We start from the raw sequence: 20,620 nt of genomic DNA on the forward strand, positions 1-20,620 counted from the left end.
AAGCCCCCCTGGAGTCAGGATTTGGCCCATGGTTTTGCCTTTTCACAGAACATTTCTTTCCAATGACATGGAATGTCAAAGCCTGCATTCCTAGAAAAACACAACAGTTTAATTGCAATGTCTTGAGTTTGATCTCTAGCTGTCTCAATAAAATATGCAAATGCAGAGTAATTTAGATGCAGAGCACCTTTAAACAAAAATGTTAAGATACGTGCAATCAAGTTACAATTACACTTTTTGAAAAGAACACATTACACAAGCTCAGTACATATGATTAGTCTGAAAACTGTCTATAAAATTAGAGCAGAACAAGGCACCAAGCAGATTCATGTCATGTGTGTACGACTGAGTTTCCAAGATCTTCTGTTATTAAATATATATCTCTCTGCATTGTCACTACTCTATTGTAATTCAGTGCACAGGTCAAACATCATTGTAACTTGCTTTTAAAATGTGAATCAAAAGCTAGGTTTTTCTTACGGAAGTATTCTAAGTGAAGGGAATAATTTTCTATATATCTCTATATATGTAAAAGATGATTAAGTGAAGCAGCTGAAATATTGATCTTTGGTGTTCATGACCAAGATTGGGACCATAACTCATCAGAGGTGAAGGCTTCCATGAGTTATAATACCTTCACCTGTGGACAGTGGAGATAAATTTCATTTGTTCTGCTCATCCTTCCGTAGAGGATTTATAATAGACTTAATTTTTTATATTAGTTATGTTTTGGTGGGAAGTTTTATTTGAATAGTATTCTGCTTCTGCACTGAACACTCTTACTGTGGATGCTAGAACGGAGTGGAAAACCAGTGTCCATTTGAAATCAGGGACAGTGAGAAAAAGCAACATTGTAGGTCTTCATTTTGGTGAGTTACTTACATATATATTACACATATGTAAGTAACTCTTGACAAAACCCCAACTTCTTTTCTCCTATAAAACTCCCAGAACAGAGTCCTTTGTGTATAGCCTTATATTTGCTTTGCCAGTATCTGAGGTGAGGAGAAGAGAACAAGTAGGACTATCGAGCTGTGGTTAGATAAGTTCATGAAGGACAGGTCCATCAATGGCTATTAGCCAAGATGATCAGGGATACAATGCCATACTCTGGGTGTCCCGATACTGCTTCTAACATTCCAAACCTCTGTCCTGCTTCCAACAGCTGCCATTTCAAAATAACAATGAAAATCAACCAAACAAAGATCAAGCCATAAATATGTTTCTTCTTTTTTTCCAAATGTGAAACCCTCCATACCAAACAAGTAATTGCAGTGGATCTACATGCTGGGTGGGCAATATTCATCCCTAGATCTCTGACTGGCATATTGTAGGTCCTTCTGAGCTAGTACAGTTTTGGAAGGGGTGTTGCATTTGATCCGAGTAATTTAGTTATCTACAGCTGAGATCATGTTCTAAGTCGTGGTCAGTAGATTATATTGATTATGCTTGAGATTTTAAAATGGTATAAGTAATGTTATGACATCCAAAGCTGCTTACAAGTTTCTTAAACTATCTCTGCAGCTTAAGGCTCCAATCTACTAAGGCACTTAAATAAGGCTGGGGAAATCACTTTGGCCCATACTTAGTTTTAACTTAAAATCAATGGGGATTAAGCACATTTAAAGTTAAGCAAATACTTAAGTGCTCTCCTGCATAGGGATGGACATAAGCATGTGTTTAAATGCTGTTATGAATTGGGACCCAAGGGCTTAACTTTAAGCACATGACTAGTTCCACTGACTTTAGTGAGTCTACTGATAAGATTAAAGTTAAACAATGTTTACAGGTAAAATCCTGGCCCCTTTGAAGCAAAATTACCATGACTACCATGGAGCCAAGATTTCACTTTAGATGTTTTCCTGGGTTGAGAACCTAAATCTCTCTCTTAGCACTGGTATGTGGTAATGATTCAGTTTTAGAGGTAGTAATTGTTTCCAGTTACAGAAAGCATTGCATTATCCTAAAGGATAGATCTACCTACTCCAGATAACAAACCAATCATCACCTTTCTGATCTCCTCTCCCTCTAACATCTAAGTCCATCTTGAATTTTCATCAATTTTTAAAGCCAACTGTGAAACAAATCTATTCTAAAATTCATGTGTCATATTCCTTCCTTTTCTATTAAATAAACTATTCTGCTGGTTCAATAACATACATTAAAGTTTTGGAAGTGGGGTTTTAATTAAATTATTATAATTTTTATTTCCATTTAATGTGGTTGCAGAAGTGTTCTCTCAGGATTTGTTTAAACATTAATGTAACAGTTAAAAAATTGGCATAATATTAAAGGAAACTTTTTCTGCTTTAATGCAAACTTTCTGTACAGTTTTCCATTAATAAATGCCGATGGAAATTCAAATAATAGGATGAATTTTTTTATTTTTATTCTGGTGTGAAAGGTGATCACAAGAGTCTTTGTACCCAGAAATACTGAGTTTCCTACTCTGTTCAATACTTCTCACGCCTCTGCTTCTCTCTTCCCCTGCCCTACTTCTTTCTCTTTCACTCCCCTAAAGAAAATATGTTTGAAGATATCCTCTAATGTGGTTTCCCCCATCACTTTTGCCCAGTTTATGCCAGAATCTAGTGCTCTTTCTATCCCCTGTTGCTGGCTTAATTCTGCTTTATTCCCTTCTGCAGAATGACACATGCACTTTTTGTAGACTACAGGTCAAAATCAAAGTTAGGAACAGATGGAGCTTAGAAGGATGCTCTGTGTGTTGCCAACAGAACATCATTATTTGTTTATTTCATCTACATGTTACATCTTGGGTAACTTTTTCAAAAGCACCTAGGTGACTTAGGAGCCTAAATATTTGGCATTTGTTCAGTAAAGTAATTTGCATTGCCATCATATATCCTAAACCATGTTAAATACAAAGTCTTATAACAATGGGACATTTCCAACATTATTTGCTGTTTACCTCAGATAAAAAATGGCTGAGTGTGTAATCAAGCTTCCTTCCTCTCTTTGTGCAGGTTGGGAAATAGCAACTCTAAAAACATGCATCGAAGGCACACAACCCTTCGGGAGAAAGGCCGGAGGCAGGCTATTCGAGGCCCAGCCTACATGTTTAATGAGAAGGGCACCAGCTTGACCACGGAGGAAGAACGCTTCCTGGATTCTGCGGAATATGGCAACATCCCCGTGGTGCGGAAAATGCTGGAGGAGTCCAAAACCTTGAACTTTAATTGCGTTGATTACATGGGACAAAATGCCTTGCAATTAGCGGTGGGGAACGAGCATTTGGAAGTGACTGAACTCCTTCTGAAAAAGGAGAATCTGGCTCGAGTTGGGGATGCACTACTGTTAGCCATCAGTAAGGGGTACGTGCGCATTGTGGAAGCAATATTGAACCATCCAGCCTTTGCACAAGGGCAGCGTCTCACACTAAGCCCCCTTGAGCAGGAACTACGAGATGATGATTTTTATGCATATGATGAAGATGGGACTCGGTTTTCTCATGACATCACCCCCATAATACTCGCTGCTCATTGCCAGGAGTATGAAATTGTTCATATCTTGCTGCTGAAAGGGGCGCGGATAGAAAGGCCCCATGACTATTTCTGTAAGTGCAATGAATGTGCTGAGAAGCAGAGGAAAGACTCCTTTAGTCACTCTCGATCGAGAATGAATGCCTACAAAGGATTAGCAAGTGCCGCTTATTTATCTCTTTCCAGTGAAGACCCTGTTCTTACTGCTTTAGAGCTAAGCAATGAATTGGCAAGACTAGCCAACATTGAAACTGAATTTAAGGTAATTCAACCTAAAAGTTTTTCATTCAGCCAAATGTTTTAATAGTGGCAAATATCTTACATATGAAAGACTGTTGGTCAGAAAGTCAGGGTTCAGCAAGAACATCCTGGTTCTTGGTCAGCCTCAGATTAAGGGAAATCTTGGTCAGTATCTAGATCCAATCAGAGCATCCATCTGAAATGTGAAGTATAATATGTGCTTTTCATGAGAAAAAAATGCTTCCAATCCTTCTATTGTTATGAGAAAAAAACTCAGATTGAGATTTTTTTTTTTCCATTTCTATAAATGACAATCCACTAGAATCTAATAAATGCTGTTTTACTCTGTAAGCCAGGTATTAAAGTTCAAGTACTTACGTATTAGATGATTTACTACAGGGCCCAAGCATAATTTTTTCAGGCCCAGTACAAACTTGCAACACGGCCTCCCACACACCTATCACAATCCCTCATCCCATACATACAATCTCATGAGCCATGAAAATTTTTTCCTCATGATAATGGGGGTTGCAGCCTGGGCTGGCCCCGCAGGGCCTCTGGGCCTGGGTAAAGTGTACCCTTTATTCCCCCATGTGTGGGCCCTGATTTACTATGTTAGAGAGGAAAACTGAAAAATGATTCACTCCTCCGCTCTTCATCACTACCATGTTGTATGTAAAAGAGTGAAGGCAAAGCATCCATTTTAAGTCCCTATGGAAACGCCATTATCTCCTAAATTCTTACATATTTGAATAGAGCTGGGCAAATCTTTTTCAGTAAATTTGGTGTAATGATAAGTATATTAATCAATTAGTAAGTTTTGGGGCACCAAAACGGTTTGTGAATTTGGGTCAAATTCAGCCAATAGTTTTGGTGAAAAAACATTCAGAAATGTTGAAAAGCTTCATTTTGACATTTTCAAAATGAGCCATTTAAATATTTTTGTTTTGAAATGACATTTTAGAAAGGAAACGTCAGCTGGAATTCAGGAAATGGCGATTTAGAACAAAGTTTGAAACATTTTCTTCAAGTCAAACAAAAAAATTTTGGTTATTCGTTTGGGTGAAAAAAACAAACAAACAAAAATCAGTTTTGGATCAAAACAAACCAATTCCTCCCCCCCCCCCCGATTTTTCAGTTCATTCACTGAACTGAAAAAAATCAATTATTAACTCATCTCTAATTTTGATGTTAGACAGAGAGAGATGTCAAGACTTTATGCCTTATATTTTTCTCAGTAGCCTATTTCAACTCTTTACTTTCCCATTTGCAATTGTTTTTCCTGCATAGGCATTAAGATATAGGTGAAAGTCACAGGTGTTCTGAATATTGATGCATACAGAAAACATCATTCAGCACATTTAAAATGTGTTAAGTACATGTAATTTGTAACATATTACTTCTGTAATTCATAAATATCTCTTTTGAAAGCTCAGATTAGGTCATCTTCACCTTTTAATATATTGTAAAAAAGGCCCCTAGAACTTGTGCATTGCAGTCCATCGTCACTCAGAAATTCATGGTGACAGCAGGGATGAAAGATGGATTCTCCTGCTCCAAAAGCAAAGACTCCTCCCTCACGTGCTGAAGAACAATTGAATTTGTCTGTTAGAAATCTAGATCAATGATTCCCAAACAGAAGCGGTTGGTCCAGTGGTTAGGGTGTTACGCTGGGATTTGGGAGACCCAGCTTCCATTGCCTGCTCTGCTCTGACTTTTGGCAAGTCACTTAGTCTCTCTGTGCCTCAGTTCCCCTCTGTAAAATAGAGACTACCCCACCTCAGTGGGATGTTGTGAGGATAAATAAAGAATGAGATGCTCAGATATTACAATGATGGGGGTCAGATAAGTATCTTGGTTTGGTTTATCAGATCAAGAATCCACTATAGTTACTCTGATTCAAATTACAAAGGTGGTACATCAAGTACTTTTTGCTCTTCAGATATGACACCCTGCATTTTGAATTTTGAGATCTGCTTCTCTAGATGAAGAGTAGTCATGGGGGAGGAAGGAACAGAGGGAAGTAATTCTGAAAAGTTCCTCTAAAACTACTGCTCTATATACTACATCAGTGTTTCTCAACTTGGGGCCGCAATATATTGTATAATCACATGGTAAAAATGAGAAAGCAGGCAATTTTTCCGTAATAGTGTGCTGTGACGCTTGTATTTTTAGGTCTGATTTTTGTAAGCAAGTAGATTTTCTGTGAGGTGAAACTTGAGGTATGCAAGACAAATCAGCCTTCTAAAAGGGATACAGTAGTCTGGAAAAGTTGAGAGCCACTGTCCTATGACATTTGCAAGATTTTGCTAACTCAGTAGCATGGTCCATGAATTTGTAGTCTTCCAGGCTAAAAGAAATTAGTTCTAAAAACTCAATTTCTATGGTGCAGTCATAAGTTTATGAATGTTTTCTGACTTATGTTTAATGGGCAGCTACAATTCTGGTCAGTAACGTAAGTGCAATAAAAGGTCTAGTTCTCAGTAAATTGGGGTAGGATGCCAGCTAGGAATCCATTATTATTAATTTAAAAACCCATTCAAGTGTTCAAGTATCATTTTCAGAATTCCTCACCAGACATTCTCCGAATTAGAAGTGACAAGAGTTATATATCTTTTCAAGAGTTGCCGTCTAAATTAACTAGAAGTGTTGTTATACTGGAAAGATGATTGATTCCCTTTGGAAAGAAAACTAAGAGCCAGATCCTTCAATCTTTTACACAGGTGAATAATAAGGAATAGCAGAATCTGATTAGCAACACAACATTATTAACATGTAAAAAGGGAGATTTACATGCATGGGGTCCAATTTACTTACTTATGGAAGTAATCCATACATAAGCAGTCCCATTAATTTCAACGAGACTACCTTCATGAGGAAGAGCTGCAGGATCAAACCCACAGTTAGCAGGATTAGTATCTCATTAATGTTCCAGCTCCCAACCAGTAGGAAATGGTATGCTATTTTGTCTATGTGGTGCCAGCGGCTTTCAGGATCACATGACTGTCAGCTCTAATAAATCTCTCTATGCGTAACTATAAATACATTTTTACCAGAACCTTCTTGTTTATGAAGTTGTCGTCCCTGGTTCTTGCTCTAGACCAAATCTGCCATGTGAAGGAATCCTTCTGAAGTTACCAACAAAGGGGGATAAGAGATGATGCGGCTGGATACTTCAGAAATACCTGAGATTATTAGATAGCCACAGAGAGACAGACAGGGATATAAAGTGATATGAAACTTTCCATCATCTCTACTCATTATGTTTGTGTGTTTGTGGGCTTGCATGTTTGTGGGCTTCCCATTCTTGTCTCTTTGTAGAAGGCCTTCTGTATCACATGGAAAGATCTAGAAAACATTACTGATAGTTTATTTCACATTTCCATAATCTCTTAGTTTAGCCTCCAGAGTCTTCAGAACCATGCAATGTTTCAAGGACTACAAACATATGAATAATGTAGGAATGTATCAATTTTCTCAGTCTTTTCTTGCCTTAACCTAATAGATGGGACACAGAATTAGGTATTAATACAGCTAATTTAAAGTTTCCACAGAAAGCAGCATTGGGATTTGCGAAAGAAGGTAAACAAAACCCCCACTTTCCACAGGTGACATTTTGTGAGATTTTATTCATGGACAGAAGACATTTTTGATTGCTGAAATTTTTTTTAAAAGTCCTGGGGAGACTCATAAAATGATAGCAAGTCTGCAAAATGTAATGAAACCAGGCAAACTTTTACTACCTTTTTTCAGTCTTGAAAATAAAAATAAGAACTCTTTTCTCAACTTTTGTATTTTGTTGCTAACACAGGACATTCTGTACTTACTGACAATCTAAAATCCAAAATTATTACCCTGGGGATTATTATATTTGTACAACCTCAGTAGCACACTGTCTTGCAGAACGTATTTGACAGTAGAAGGAAATGCTACCTCTAACTGAAGTGAACGTTGTTATGCTGCTTCCTAGATATTGAGACGAGGTATCAGAATGAAGACTTGAGACTAGGAGGAAAATTGAAACTGACTGGGCAACCAATAGTAATATACATACTAGCCCAGATAGTCAGTTGATGTAAATCAGTTTAGCTCCAGTGAAGTCAATGGAAGTATATCAATTGACACCAGCCGAGGATCTGGACCACTAATTAAAATGAATGCATATAGGATGGATACAGCATTGCTTCAGATGATATGGGAAGCGAATGTCTGCCTTGAAAGGTTGATTGATGCATAAGGCCTGAAAAAAGATGCGTGGGATGGCAATATAATGGTATTGGTCTGCTTTTTTTTCATGACCTTCCTTAGGCTTATGCCGCTCCAATGTTTTGCAAAAAAAAGCTCCCTTATTAATGCTAAAGGAAAAGAAAGCTGTTTGAGATGCAGCTGCGTGGTTCTGAAAAATGAAATTTTTTAATAAAAGAATCAAAAGTCAAAGTATATGCAATGAAAATGTTAAACTGGCCAGTTATACTGAAAATTCTCTTGCCTGCCTTCAGCAGGCTCTTGCTGTTCTTCCATTAAAGGGCTTGGCAACTAGCCTGGAAAGAAAGAAAAATTACAAATGTGGATTTTGAAAGTTTATAAAAGATAGAAGTAGAGATCTGCGTCACAGGGACTGCTCAGGGGATATTATTCATGCTTTATATGCAGGTTACTCAAAGGGGAAATATCACTTCTTCCAAGCAAAAGCTCTGTGAGCAAAGCATTCACGTTTGTACACGTCAGCAATCCAGAGCACATACCCTTTTGGGCTGATTCTGGGAGTAACTCAGTTGAAGTCAGCGGGGCTGATACTGCATTGCCACATGGCCCCTTTATGTAAAGGCCCCAGCTCTCCTACTGGGTTGTGCCTCTAATGTAGAGACTTCCTCAGACAATGTAGGGCTGGTGCAGCCATCTTCATAGTGCCCTACACTCATGGACCTCAGGGGAGAGGGCATGCTTGGAGCACAGCTGGGGTGTGTCTGGCTGGAGCACTTGTGTTTTGTCTATTCTGTGCTGGTGCAATGAATTTTTATGGGAGGCCAAGCCTGAGACTGCACAAATTTATATCAGGTGCTGGGTAAATTCAAGAGTCAGTTCCAGAATATGGTGAGGGTTAACGTTGGGTTGACGCTTCCATGGAGCCCTGCTATATACTGATACGTGGAACCTCATGCTGCCTGTTACATCAAGTTACTTTTTAAAAGTTGAACTTCCCTCTATGCAGAATGCTTAGTCATTATCTTATTTGTAAAGGTTATTGAAGCTCTTAGGTAGCTAACTATTCATAAATGAGAATCCTAAACACACTGAGAAAGAAAGGGATTATAAATTATGTATCAACCTTTTAACTGGTTTATAATATATTGCAGAATGAAGCCTTGCAATATCAAGAATGGCAAAAGGAAATTATTAAGAATGGCAATTTTATAACCTGCAGAATAATATCATATAATGAGATTCCATCCTAGAATTTAGACACGTTGCAACTTAATATGTCATCAGGCAGATCCCATTTTAACTTATTTAACTTGCATGGCTTTATATTATTCTGTATTAATAATGCACGACAATTATAAGGTTACATGATAATCACATATGCCTACAGTCTGGTACTGTTACTTACTCATATTTAGAAATACTTTACTGCCTAAATACTCCCAAATGCATTTGGCCATTCATCATAAAAGGAAAAAAATCTGCTCTCAGTTACAGGCTAGATCCTGCTTCTCTTACTCATGCAAGTAGTGCTGTTAAAGTAACATCAAGCCAGAATAAGGTTTGCAGTATTTGTCACACCCTGTGGATGCAAGTCAATGGGAGTTGCACTCATCTGACTGAAAGCAGAATCTGACCCAGTGAAAGCAGTTTTAAATGTCACCTTCATATAATGGAATATGTAAATTTCTGCACAGGTACCATCTGCAAGCAATCAGGTGACTCATTTCTTGAATTGGAAAGTTGAATATCTAAGAGTAGCATCTATTTTAAAATTGGCTTATATGCTCCTTGATTTCTTTAGATGATTATATTTTTAGCAAACATTTGGATGGAAATGCCCTTGTGAATGTTTTTGACACAAATATCAAACTCAATTTAACACAACTGTATACAAGTTCTAAAAATGGTGAGGGAAATGTAGCACAAACAAACTAGCTTTTACCTTACTCTGTTTATTCTCCCTTCTCCTCTGGGATCACGATCTCCCTCTTTTCTTCTACTGAGATCCCATGCTAAAGGCATGTCTCTTTTAGAACACTGTATTCTCCCTAAATAGCATTCAAACTACATGTTTCAGGATCACTAAATGTCCTTGTGATAAAGACAGCATCTTCCAAATCATTCCGTATAGCAATCTAAGGAAATTACTTTACAGAATTGGCAAAGGAGGATATGAAAAGATCTCACCAATCAGAAGTGTTATAATAAGATCTCAGTTCACATTGATTAAAATGTTACTGCAGATATGATCAAAGCCACCACCTGGAATGCATATGGTGTATGGTCCTTGTTTATTAATTCTGCCAGCGTTGTCAGTTCCTCTACTTCAGTTAACACAGGAGCATATTTTTCTTTCACTCATCCTTGACTGACTTCCATTGCTGCTCTCTACCTGTTGCCCTGTATATTTATAGGTCTTTTAAAAATAATGGGACAAATGTTCAGAAAAACCCAAACCTGCTGTTTTGTGCCTGGGCAGAGTCTGGTGATTTCAAACATTTACTGTCCAAAAAGGTAGAATTCAAATGGGTGGCTACTGATTTGTGGGCACCAGCAAATCAAGTAATTAGATAGCCAGGGCCATACCCACAACTGGTGTAAATCAGTGCTCATGTCAATGGAGCCACACCAATTTGCACCAGCTGGCCCATAAATTCTAATGTTTATGCTTACAGCTAAATGCACTCTCAGATATCTCCTGCTATCAAATGGGAGTGCAAAATTACAAGTGCAAATATTACAGAAAGTTTTCCTATATTGTCTAGCCTTATATTTTTTCACTAACTATTCTATTCCCATCGTTTTTCTGATCTGGTGTGGCCTTTTTAACTTCTATAATACTCTTATGTGCCCCTGAGCCCAACATAGGTGGTGTAATCAGGAAAAGGGAGGATGGCTGGCGAAACCTCTGGCTGCTATATGGGCCCCTTAGGGCAATTAGCAATTGGCATAATTTAGAGCAGTTTTCTGGTTACTCTAAGTAATGTTAGTTGGACTAGCTCAACGTGTAGTGGGCCAAGGCTGGTGTTCCACAAAAGGCTCCTTTGCACACTCACTCCCGAGATCATGCTGTCTGTTTCTCAGCTGTAGCTGAAGATCTCGACCTGACAGCTCTGTGATCCCATTAAATGATATACTTGGCATGGATTGCTATGTACTCTGTCTGGCTCTTTTTATTGTAATTTAAATGTAAGAGGCAATTATAGCAGTTCTCTTGGCTGAATCACCAGCACTGTGTCGGCCCACAGCACCCAATTTGCAATTTATAAGTACAGAAGGAGGGCTCCTGATCTCAAAAGGTATAAGTAGAATGAGAGCATAGGAGTATCAGAAATTTGCCCTAGCCAGATTATTGACCCACTTCTCTCCAAGATTCCACACTTGGCTCTGGTCCTTATGTTTCCTTATGGTTATGAAGATGACGTTTAAAAAAAATCACTTTTACACAGTGTCATATTATTGGTATTATCGATCTTCTTATAGAGGAGAAACGATTGATGCAATGGAAATGCAGCTTAAAGAGGATGCGTTTGAGACGAGTGAGATGGGGAAGATCTTTAACATGTGGCTTAAGTATTTTTAAAGTCAATGTAGTGCTTGTGAAAGGTCCCAGGATGATGAATTTCACTGTTTACTCACAAAACAGTTACAGCTCAGATAGTGGCGATGAGAAATGCTCTCTATAACTCTGCTACTCTTATTCTTGTGCCTCGACTCGGATCTAGAGGAAACATCTCTTGGGGAAAGACACCTCAGTTCAGGTCCCAGGCCCAGCCAGTCCTTGGTTTCTTGAGAATGGCAAGAAAGGTGTATGTTAGTGCTAGCTGTGCTAATAGTATGAATGATATTCTGTGGTTATCTGTGAAGTAGCAACTGGATTGACACTGCCACTTTGGAGGGAAGATGGCTCAGTAATTAGGGTGATACCCTTGGATATGGGAAGCTTGCATTTAATTCCCCATCCGTACACAGCTTTCCTGTAAGTTGTTTAGTTTTTGTGTCTTAGTTCTCCATCTGTAAAATGGGGATAATAGCACTTCTCTATTGTGAGGATAAATACAGTAAAGATTCTAGGGTGCTCAGACACCATGGAAATTTGGGCTATATGTGTACCTAAGAGAGATTGATAACATTAAATTTCATATAATCTTCGAAAGTGTTGAACTATTCAAATAGAAAACACTGGGTAGTTTTCACTGACAAACTTTTATAAAGTTGCTGAGGAAAGACTAAATGTTAAAGAAAAAACAAATAAAAAGTCAAATGATTTGAATTCTTTTTAAAAGCTTGAAAAACATCATTGATTGCAAAACCTGAACTCCCTAGCCATGGCTGGGAATTATCTGGATGTGAACAATAGAGCCACACACAGTGAGGAAAAAAATAAATATAATCACTCTGTTGCCTCTTGGAATGGATAGTATGAAAAGAAAAAAGATATAAATGAAAAATATTGGGAAAGAGAATATACTGTGAGGGAAAGTGCTTGTGGGCATAAATAGCAGCACTGAATATGGAAAGGGAGATTATTTCCTGAAAAATATCAGGAAGACAAAATAGATACAGTATAACCTGAAAATTGGAAAGGGGGGGGGGTCATTTTTCTAGGAAATAAAATAAAAATATAGCAGAGTTGCAAAAAAAAACAAAAAAAAAAACATGAGAAACATCTTAAGAGAAAACCGTAAGCCAGACAAACTGAATCAAATAGAAATGCAGAGCTGTTTCTGTGAGGATGGGGAAGGAGTACTACCAAACTAATAATGAACAATGGTACAACAACATGGCATTTGAAAGATGGTTGTGAGCATTTTTGTTAATGGAGAGATTTTTGTCTCGGGTGGTATTGCTGCATTGGAGATGCTATCATTGCAACCTGTTCATCTGCTTGCCACCACGTTGTATGAAATCACACTTTAAAGATAATCATGGAGGTTCTTAGGCTGAAATCTGCTAGCCTCTCCATAGCCATGGAGGAAACAAAATGTTGTAGGACTACTATAGTGAGGGGCAGGTCGCACAAGGGTGCTCTGCAGCTTCTTGAATGCTAGAGAGAGAAACTTGAGGGTGGCTCTCTCCATGGGAATGTGGATGAGAGTGACCCATTGCAGGAAGCTGGGGGAAGAGGCGGGGGCTGGTGAGTCAGTGAACTGCAAGCCACTGGCTCTAGTTACAGACCTGTTCCAACGGCATAGTAGTTCTGCATCCTGCCTCTTGGTTTAGGGAGAAGGATTCCATGCTCCCAGCCCTCACATTAGTCCCCTACAAAACTTTTAGCACACTAGCCTGGAGATGAGGGGGACAAGGTGCTTGACAGTAGCCTCCAGCCCATGTCCCCACTCCCCGGGGTGCGCTGCCCAGGCAGCTGGAGGGTCTGGGGCACCCTACAGAGGCCTGGGATCTCTGGATGGCTTTTACCATGGCCCGGCTCCGGCTTCCAGCCTGGCCAGAGATGGGGCCTTGGGGGGAGAGGAGTAGGGGTGGGGGACCATGGAGACGGGGAGGTAAGGCCCACCTCAGCTGCCCATCAGGAAGAGGCTGACACCACTACCAGGGGCCATGCTTCGCGGCACCAGAGCTGATCACCTCATCAGCTCACCTGCCACAAAGTGCAGCCCCTGCCAGCATTGGTCCGTGCCTGCCCGAGGCTACTACACTCCTGTTAAACAGTGGGCGGGCATGGCCCCTCTGGTCTCCCCCAGACCCAGTAAATCTTAATCTGCCTCTACATGAATTGGGACTCACATCTTTAGCTCATCATGTAGACAGAGAATCATAGAAGATTAGGGTTGGAAGGGACCTCAGGAAGTCATCTAGTCCAACCCCCTGCTCAAAGCAGGACCAACCCCAACTAAGTCATCCTAGCCAGGATAATAGACATAGCCCTAGTTACTTGAGCATAGCCTATAGCATTGGTGGAGCAGTTGCAGTTTGTCAAGGCAACCTTCACATTTGGCCCAGGTTTCAAAAGTGGCTACAAAAATAGTTGCACACGTGGCATTTTTGCATGCAGGATTTGTGGTTTAGATTCTCAAAGACAACTAGGGGATTTAGATACTAACTTCAGTGCAACTGTCTGTTTAAATCCCCTGGTCATCTTTGACCATCAGAGCCCACACCTACAGGTGTGGCAATAACTTTTGAACGTGGCGGTGGGGGGGTCTTATCCAACTTCCATTAAAGCAAATGTAAAGTCTCACACTGGCTTTAGTAGGCAGTGGGTCAGGGCCTCGTGTGAAATTCTCTTCCTGTTTTCCATTGTGTTTTATGGACTAATCATAGACAAAGGTTAAAAGTGAACTAGCCAGGGGAACAAGGAACAGCAGCAGCATTCAGAATTAAAGCTCATGTTGCTTTCTATAACAGTACGTTAGGCAAGCCTCACCAGTCTGGATGAAAATTTGTTTGGCTTTGTGGATATTTGTCTTTTACAGATAATCTGAACAAAGAGTGTTTATAAACCTGTAGATGAATATCTAGGGGTCTGTCCTCCACTCCTGTGGAACACCAAAAGGAGAACGGAACCCCTGAGAGAAATTCTGAACTTGTAAGACTCCTAGAGGTACTTAATTAACTCTCGGTGTGCTTCAGGAGCATTTCACACGGCAGGTAGAGGGCTAAAAAGCTGAGCATTATTTTCTCAGCAGGCCAGAGCATGAAAAATAACTGTAAGTATAGAATTCAATTATCATTACATTTGGAAACTTTATAATTACACCATAAAAGCCATTTGAGAAAGAGAACATAATTAGTTTTGTATATAAAATATTAAGGGCTGGTTTGTTACCTGGACTCTGTATGCAGACAAGCGAGTCAGAGGAAATAAGAAAATGCCTCATCCTTCCCTTATACTGCTATGCAGGCAATCTAGAACTCAGGTCTCTGGGGAGGCAGAAGTAATATGCATTTCCTTATTCCCTTCCTGGAGCAGTTGGGTTGAAAGGGGCAATGAATGGGCACAGTCTTGGTTTTACCCTCCCCCGTCTCTTCCTCACCCCCACCTGCCACATACTCACCCTGCCCAGAGCAGCTGAGCCAGCGTGGGGTTAGCAGCGCAGGGAGTAATTTCTTGATGGTATAGGCCAGAGTAAAACTGTTACCCTTGAAAGCAAACTGAGCTGAGGGGAAGCTTTGCTCCCTAATTCCTTCCCTGATTGGTCCTAGAGCTGAGCACTTATAAACTGCTTCTTATTATATCTTCCTTCCTTTTGACAAAAACTAGCTTTTACTCTGCTCCTTCCCTTCCCTCAGTAATTGCACAACAGTAGAGTCCAATATATTACCCAACAGCTGAGCCAACAGCGGGAAATGATTTCTGCAAATGTTCATTTGGATTTGGAAATGAATCTAGGCTGGATTGTATTGGAGATGCTTTTGTGTCAGATTCAGCCAATATACTGACTATTTTGTACCATTCAACCACACATTTCACAATTTTTGTCAGTTGTTGACTCCCCGTATCCTGGTTTTGTGATCTTCAGTCAGCTCTGACGTTGGTCAAAAGATATTTGGCAAATAAAGTATTTGATGGATACCACTGAAATCTCAGAGAACAATGGGCTAAATTGTCAGTTAGTTTAAACGGCCTGTAAATTTTCCAACACCTATTTATCCCACCTGTCAGGATGTGGCCCTTAGATTCAGTTGATACTTTGGGGTATATGTGCCAGATGTAATTATTATATATGGTCACTAATTGTGTGCTTTGTACTGTTTTATTCCAAAATCCATTCACCATTTTCACATTCAAACTCAATATTTCTGTGCTTCATCAAATACGAAAAAAAAAATGGCAGGCCATTAATGAGACACTCTTCATAACACATTAAGCATTTTGTCAAAGACCGGTTTAATTGTTTTAGGCAGTGTCAGATAAGTAGTGTTTGAAATTGTATTGTGCTGCTGTACAACAGAATAATTGCCATTTTTTCATCCCTACTGTTAATGTTGAACTGAACGAATGCACAGAGAACGTGAGGGAACGGAACCTGACCTTGGTCAAGTGGCTGTTTCTGCTGTAGCCCTCATGTCTCTCCTTATTTCTCTCAAATTTAACCTCCCTCATGTCCATTGTCTCCCTTTCCTCTCTTATCTTTTGTGTCTATTATTGCAAAATTTCCAGTTCAGAGGCAGGATACTGAGTTTATCCAAAATGAATGCCTCATAACACCACTTTTGTGGACTGTGCAGAAGCTGCTCCTTTTTTAGGCATTTTACTCTGTTGACTACATGCTAATTAATCTGTTTGGCAGTAAGTCTCCATTCTCCACCAGCAGAACCACCCACTTGTGGGATAAAAAGAGGACCTAAAACACTGAATCCACCATTAGTAAATGACAGGACTTCCATCATGGCCATGCGATTATTTAGATACCGCTCAGATAATCCAAAGTCAAAACTGCTTGTCATTTTTAAATCTGGTTTTCATGTCGTGATGGATCCCGAAGACAAACAAAGCTTATGCACCGCATGCTTCTTGTCTGTATTGTCAGAACATAATCACAATAGTGGAGCAGAAGTGATAACATACACAGTGAGATCTTGGATTGTGGTCGGAACAGTAGAAACTGATGATTGTTAAGGTACAATAATAGTTTGCATTCCAAACTTCTATTTTGGATCTGATGTTTTCCCCATTTGATCTTTGACCAAGGATGCAGGGTGCTTTTTTGTTTGTTTGATTGCTTGTTTTTTAATGTTTTGGCAAAACCTGTTTGTTCATTTTTTAAAACAATGGGATTTCTTCTCCAATGCATGGTAGCTTGTGCAATCTTTTAAACCTGTGCAAAGTGGGTTTAAAATGCTGCTAGATCAGGATTCTAGCCTTTTACACATAGACTACATCTATACTTGGACTTAGGGGTCTGAGTCCCAGATTGAGCAGACATACCTGTGCTAGCTCTAACCATGGTGGAATGGGCAATGGAGAGCAGTGGCGTCCCAATGACATACCAGTGGGGTTCGGGCAAGTTTGTACTCATGGAAGCTGGCTCATGCTGCTGCTGCCTATTCTATTGCAGCTGCACTTCTGTTTTTAGAGCAATGAGAGCCAGTGTGATTGTCTACTCAAGTTGTGAAATCCACTCCTAGCTCCAAGCAAAGATGTAGTCTTAGTTGTGCATTCACTTTGCATAGATGTAAGTGGCCACCCAAGGTGTGATATGGGGAAAACTGAGCTCAAGGAAAGTGGAAAATGTCTCTCGCATTAACAAAACTCCTTACAATATTCTTGGAATAATATCTTAGCACTGAAATGACTTGAGGCAGGAAGTTGCAAATTAGCATGGAAGCAGCACTGAAGGAGGAGAAATGCCTTTCAGAGTTCTGGTGAATGTTGGGTTTGATTTCCAAGCACACTCTGCTCAGATGCCATTTTTCTCACAGAGACAGATGCACAGATAGTGACAGTTGCGTTGCATTTGCATAGATGGCTAACTTAGCTGAGCAGTGGAAGATTTTCTGAAGGTGAAAGCAGAAGAAGAGATTAGAAAACTACACACTCAGGACCTTCAAGTCCTTTCTGGCCTTCAAATTTCTGCCTCTATGCATTAGTCAATGTTTGTAGACAACACTGAATATTCAAAGTACTCTATGCATTTGGGGTATTATTGTTGTCTTTTTTAGTGCCTGTTCTGTGGCTAAATCATGCTCTCCCTTATCAGTCTGACACATTTCACAAGTAAAATATTTTTAAAACGTAACTTGAGAAAAGTCCTTCATAATGTCTTAGAAGTGAAGCCAAACTTGTGGAACACAAAAAATGTGTTTATATATCAGAATGTGAAGGTATCACCACTCCCATGCATAGAAGAAATATTACTATCCACCCAAACCTACCCATGCTCAGGTGGGTCGGGGAGCCTGGCATAAATGGAAGCTGTTATAGTGGAAGATCGTAACACGGCCACCTATAGCCCTGGTCCTACACTAGGTAAACTAGAAACTGTAATTCACTGTGTCATCTAGTCCTGATCTGAGGAAGGTTAAATGACATGGTGGTAAAAACTCCTGACTAGAACGGGTCAAAAATGTTCTGATGAGGTTTCTTCTCTTGGAAAATTCTGTTTTGTTGAAATCAAAACTTTTAGTGGGAACAGTTCAATTTCTACAAAATTTTATTTAGGAAAAAAAAAAAAGAAGAAAGAATGGGATGGAATATTTTGTTTTTTCATCTTGAAATGTAGGTTAAATAAAAAAGGTCAATCAGATCAAAATGTTTTGCTTTTTATCAAACAGAAGCTTTCAATCAACCCAAAAAGGAATTTTTCTCAAAAAAATCATTTAATGGGAAATTTTGAAATATTTTGTTTTATTTTAATTTAGAAGAGAGACAAATTTTGAAACATTGGAATTTTCCACAGAATTGAAATTCCAAGTTTTAACCAGCTCTGCTTCTGACACTTACAACTTCCACAGAAGTTACCATCAGTGGAGAATTTTGGGTGCCAATTTTCTTAGTGTAGGAGCAGCCTTTTTGTCATGGAATGTGTATTAACTTCACAACTCATCTGACAGTTTTTCTGAGAGTTGTTTAAAACCAATGGTGAGACAGTCAGAATTTCACCTTTGGCACTTATTAATCTTTATTATTTGCATCGTGATTGTGCATAAAAGTCCCAATCAGAGATCAGGACCTTTTTGGGTAGGCACCATACGTCACAAAAAGATGGTTTGATTCCCTTTACAATCTAAGTATGTGCTGAGACAACAGGTGAATACAACAAGCAAGTGGGTAAGCACAAGATAACAGTGAGACAATTATTATTAGCATAATAAACAGCAGTCTTGGCACACCAGTGGCTCAGCCATTGTTGAGCACTTTGTAGGCATCAGGTGATGGTGAGTTTTAAGGAGGCGTGAGCGTAGACAATTTGGGGCTAAACCTTCCCCAAAATTTAGGGATTGCATTAATAAATAAATGAAACACTGAATATGGAACAGTAGCTTAGTTCTCTCTCTTTTAAGAATGGGCAAGTTTAGTCATGGTACAAAACTACTCATTAAAGCAATATTCAATAGCTATTGTTTCATTATTTTTTTAACTCTAACTCCCCCACTCCCCAAAAATAAATAAAATTGTGTATGCCCCTGGGAGGAGTTTGAAGGAAAACAATGTGACTGTATGGATTTTTTCCCCCATGCATAAGAGTATGTGCAAAAGATTGCCGTTGATTGGTTGGTTGGAAATTGAACTGCTTGGAGAGCTATTATATTGACTGCTACATACTCAGTGCCTTAAAAAATAAACTCAGACCTTCCTGTTTCAAGAACATGCTTTTTAAACATTACAAAACCGATGATTTGAAATACCGTAATAGATTTTGAAGAGGAATGCCGGACGGAAATGTGTTTGTGTGCACAGGGGCGATCTCACACGTACACATACTATTATTCAGCTGGGGAGAAATGCACAGTGTCAGCGAAAAAACAAATTTGATGAACATGTTTCTTTTATGTCAGAAAATTCTGCTGTTTATTTTCTGAATTTGAGGGTTCAATATTGCAATCACCAGTTCAGCTAACACCACAATGACTGCACAGAGCTCTCTGTATTCTTCCTCTCTGCACTGGGTGCCTGGTGATTTTCCATTTCATATTCACTGCTGTCCAGCTTTCCTTACTGATCTCACTAAGTCAGTACAGATTTGGAACACTGAGTCTGAATCCAGGTTTTTTACATTTCTCTTATTTGGGCGGCTGTTTGTAAGAGAGTTCTGTAACGTCAAGGCATAAAGGGCAACAATTTTATTTCGTGACATAACCTAGCAACCCTGAACCATCATTTTTAGGTAATAGATTTGGGTAGAGGATACTTTGCACAAAGTTTTTTGGCATTAAGTTTGCCAGGTCATCTAACAGAGGGAGTGCATTCAAAGGGCTGGGAGTCAAAAGGTTATGGCTTATTCCTGCTCATTGTGATGCCATAGACAATTCATTTTAATTCTCTGTGCCTGAGTTTCCCTGTATCTAAAATGTGAATGACAAACAGATTATTTTTTTAAATTAACTTTGAAATGGGAGGTGGGGGGAGAAGCTCAGATACTCAGAGTAAAATCCTTGCTCTATTGAAGTCAATGGCAAAACACCCACTGATTTCTGGGAAGCCAGGATTTCACCTTCAGTCTTTTAAAGTGGCATTGGGGTGGGATGGGAATGTGTTTTTGTATGGTTTTGTTTTTTCTTTTGTTTTTTGTGGGGTAATTATTTATTATTTTATTATGAGGTCAAGTCTGATGGTGACCGCAGCTTACCCCTCTGGAAATAGTGGAATTTCTTACAAATAATCTGTCATGTTTTTGTTTAACACATACATCACAGCAAAGTCATCAATTCAGCAGAGGCATTAGACTTCCAACACTGCCACAAGGTAATGCATGGGGCTTGAGGAGAGTAGATTTAATAGCAAAGAACCATTTATTGGAAATGTATTACCATTCACTCAGTCAGGAATACAAGCTCTTTTGTTCAGACCTAAATGCAGGGATTCAGTTTCTGAATTTCGAATTTAAAGCACTGTGTAATTACACTGGTGTGTGACAGACACAGGTATAATTTATTCTCTTCCCTTGGCCTTTCCCAGCGGCTTGCTCTCCTTAACCTCTCTTCTGCACTGGACCACATCAAGAGACCAATTTCTTTGTGTCTCTAGAAGGGGAAGGGAATTGGGCAAATTT

The 20,620-nt window shown here is 39.3% G+C and overlaps 1 protein-coding gene across 1 annotated transcript in view; it reads left to right on the forward strand.

Annotated features, from left to right (window-relative positions):
- The window catches only part of TRPC7 (transient receptor potential cation channel subfamily C member 7), a 304,845-nt gene that overhangs the window by 200,242 nt on the left and 83,983 nt on the right, over positions 1-20,620 (forward strand). Inside the window, exon 2 of the mRNA XM_067567550.1 lies at positions 2,985-3,762. Within this exon, the coding sequence (XP_067423651.1) occupies positions 2,985-3,762 (778 nt within the window). The remainder of the gene's footprint in view (positions 1-2,984; positions 3,763-20,620) is intronic.

The sequence above is a fragment of the Emydura macquarii genome, unplaced genomic scaffold, assembly GCF_026122565.2.
Source record: "Emydura macquarii macquarii isolate MOO-44397 ecotype Brisbane River unplaced genomic scaffold, CSIRO-AGI_Emac_v2 contig_2768, whole genome shotgun sequence".
NCBI classification, from domain to species: Eukaryota; Metazoa; Chordata; order Testudines; family Chelidae; genus Emydura; species Emydura macquarii.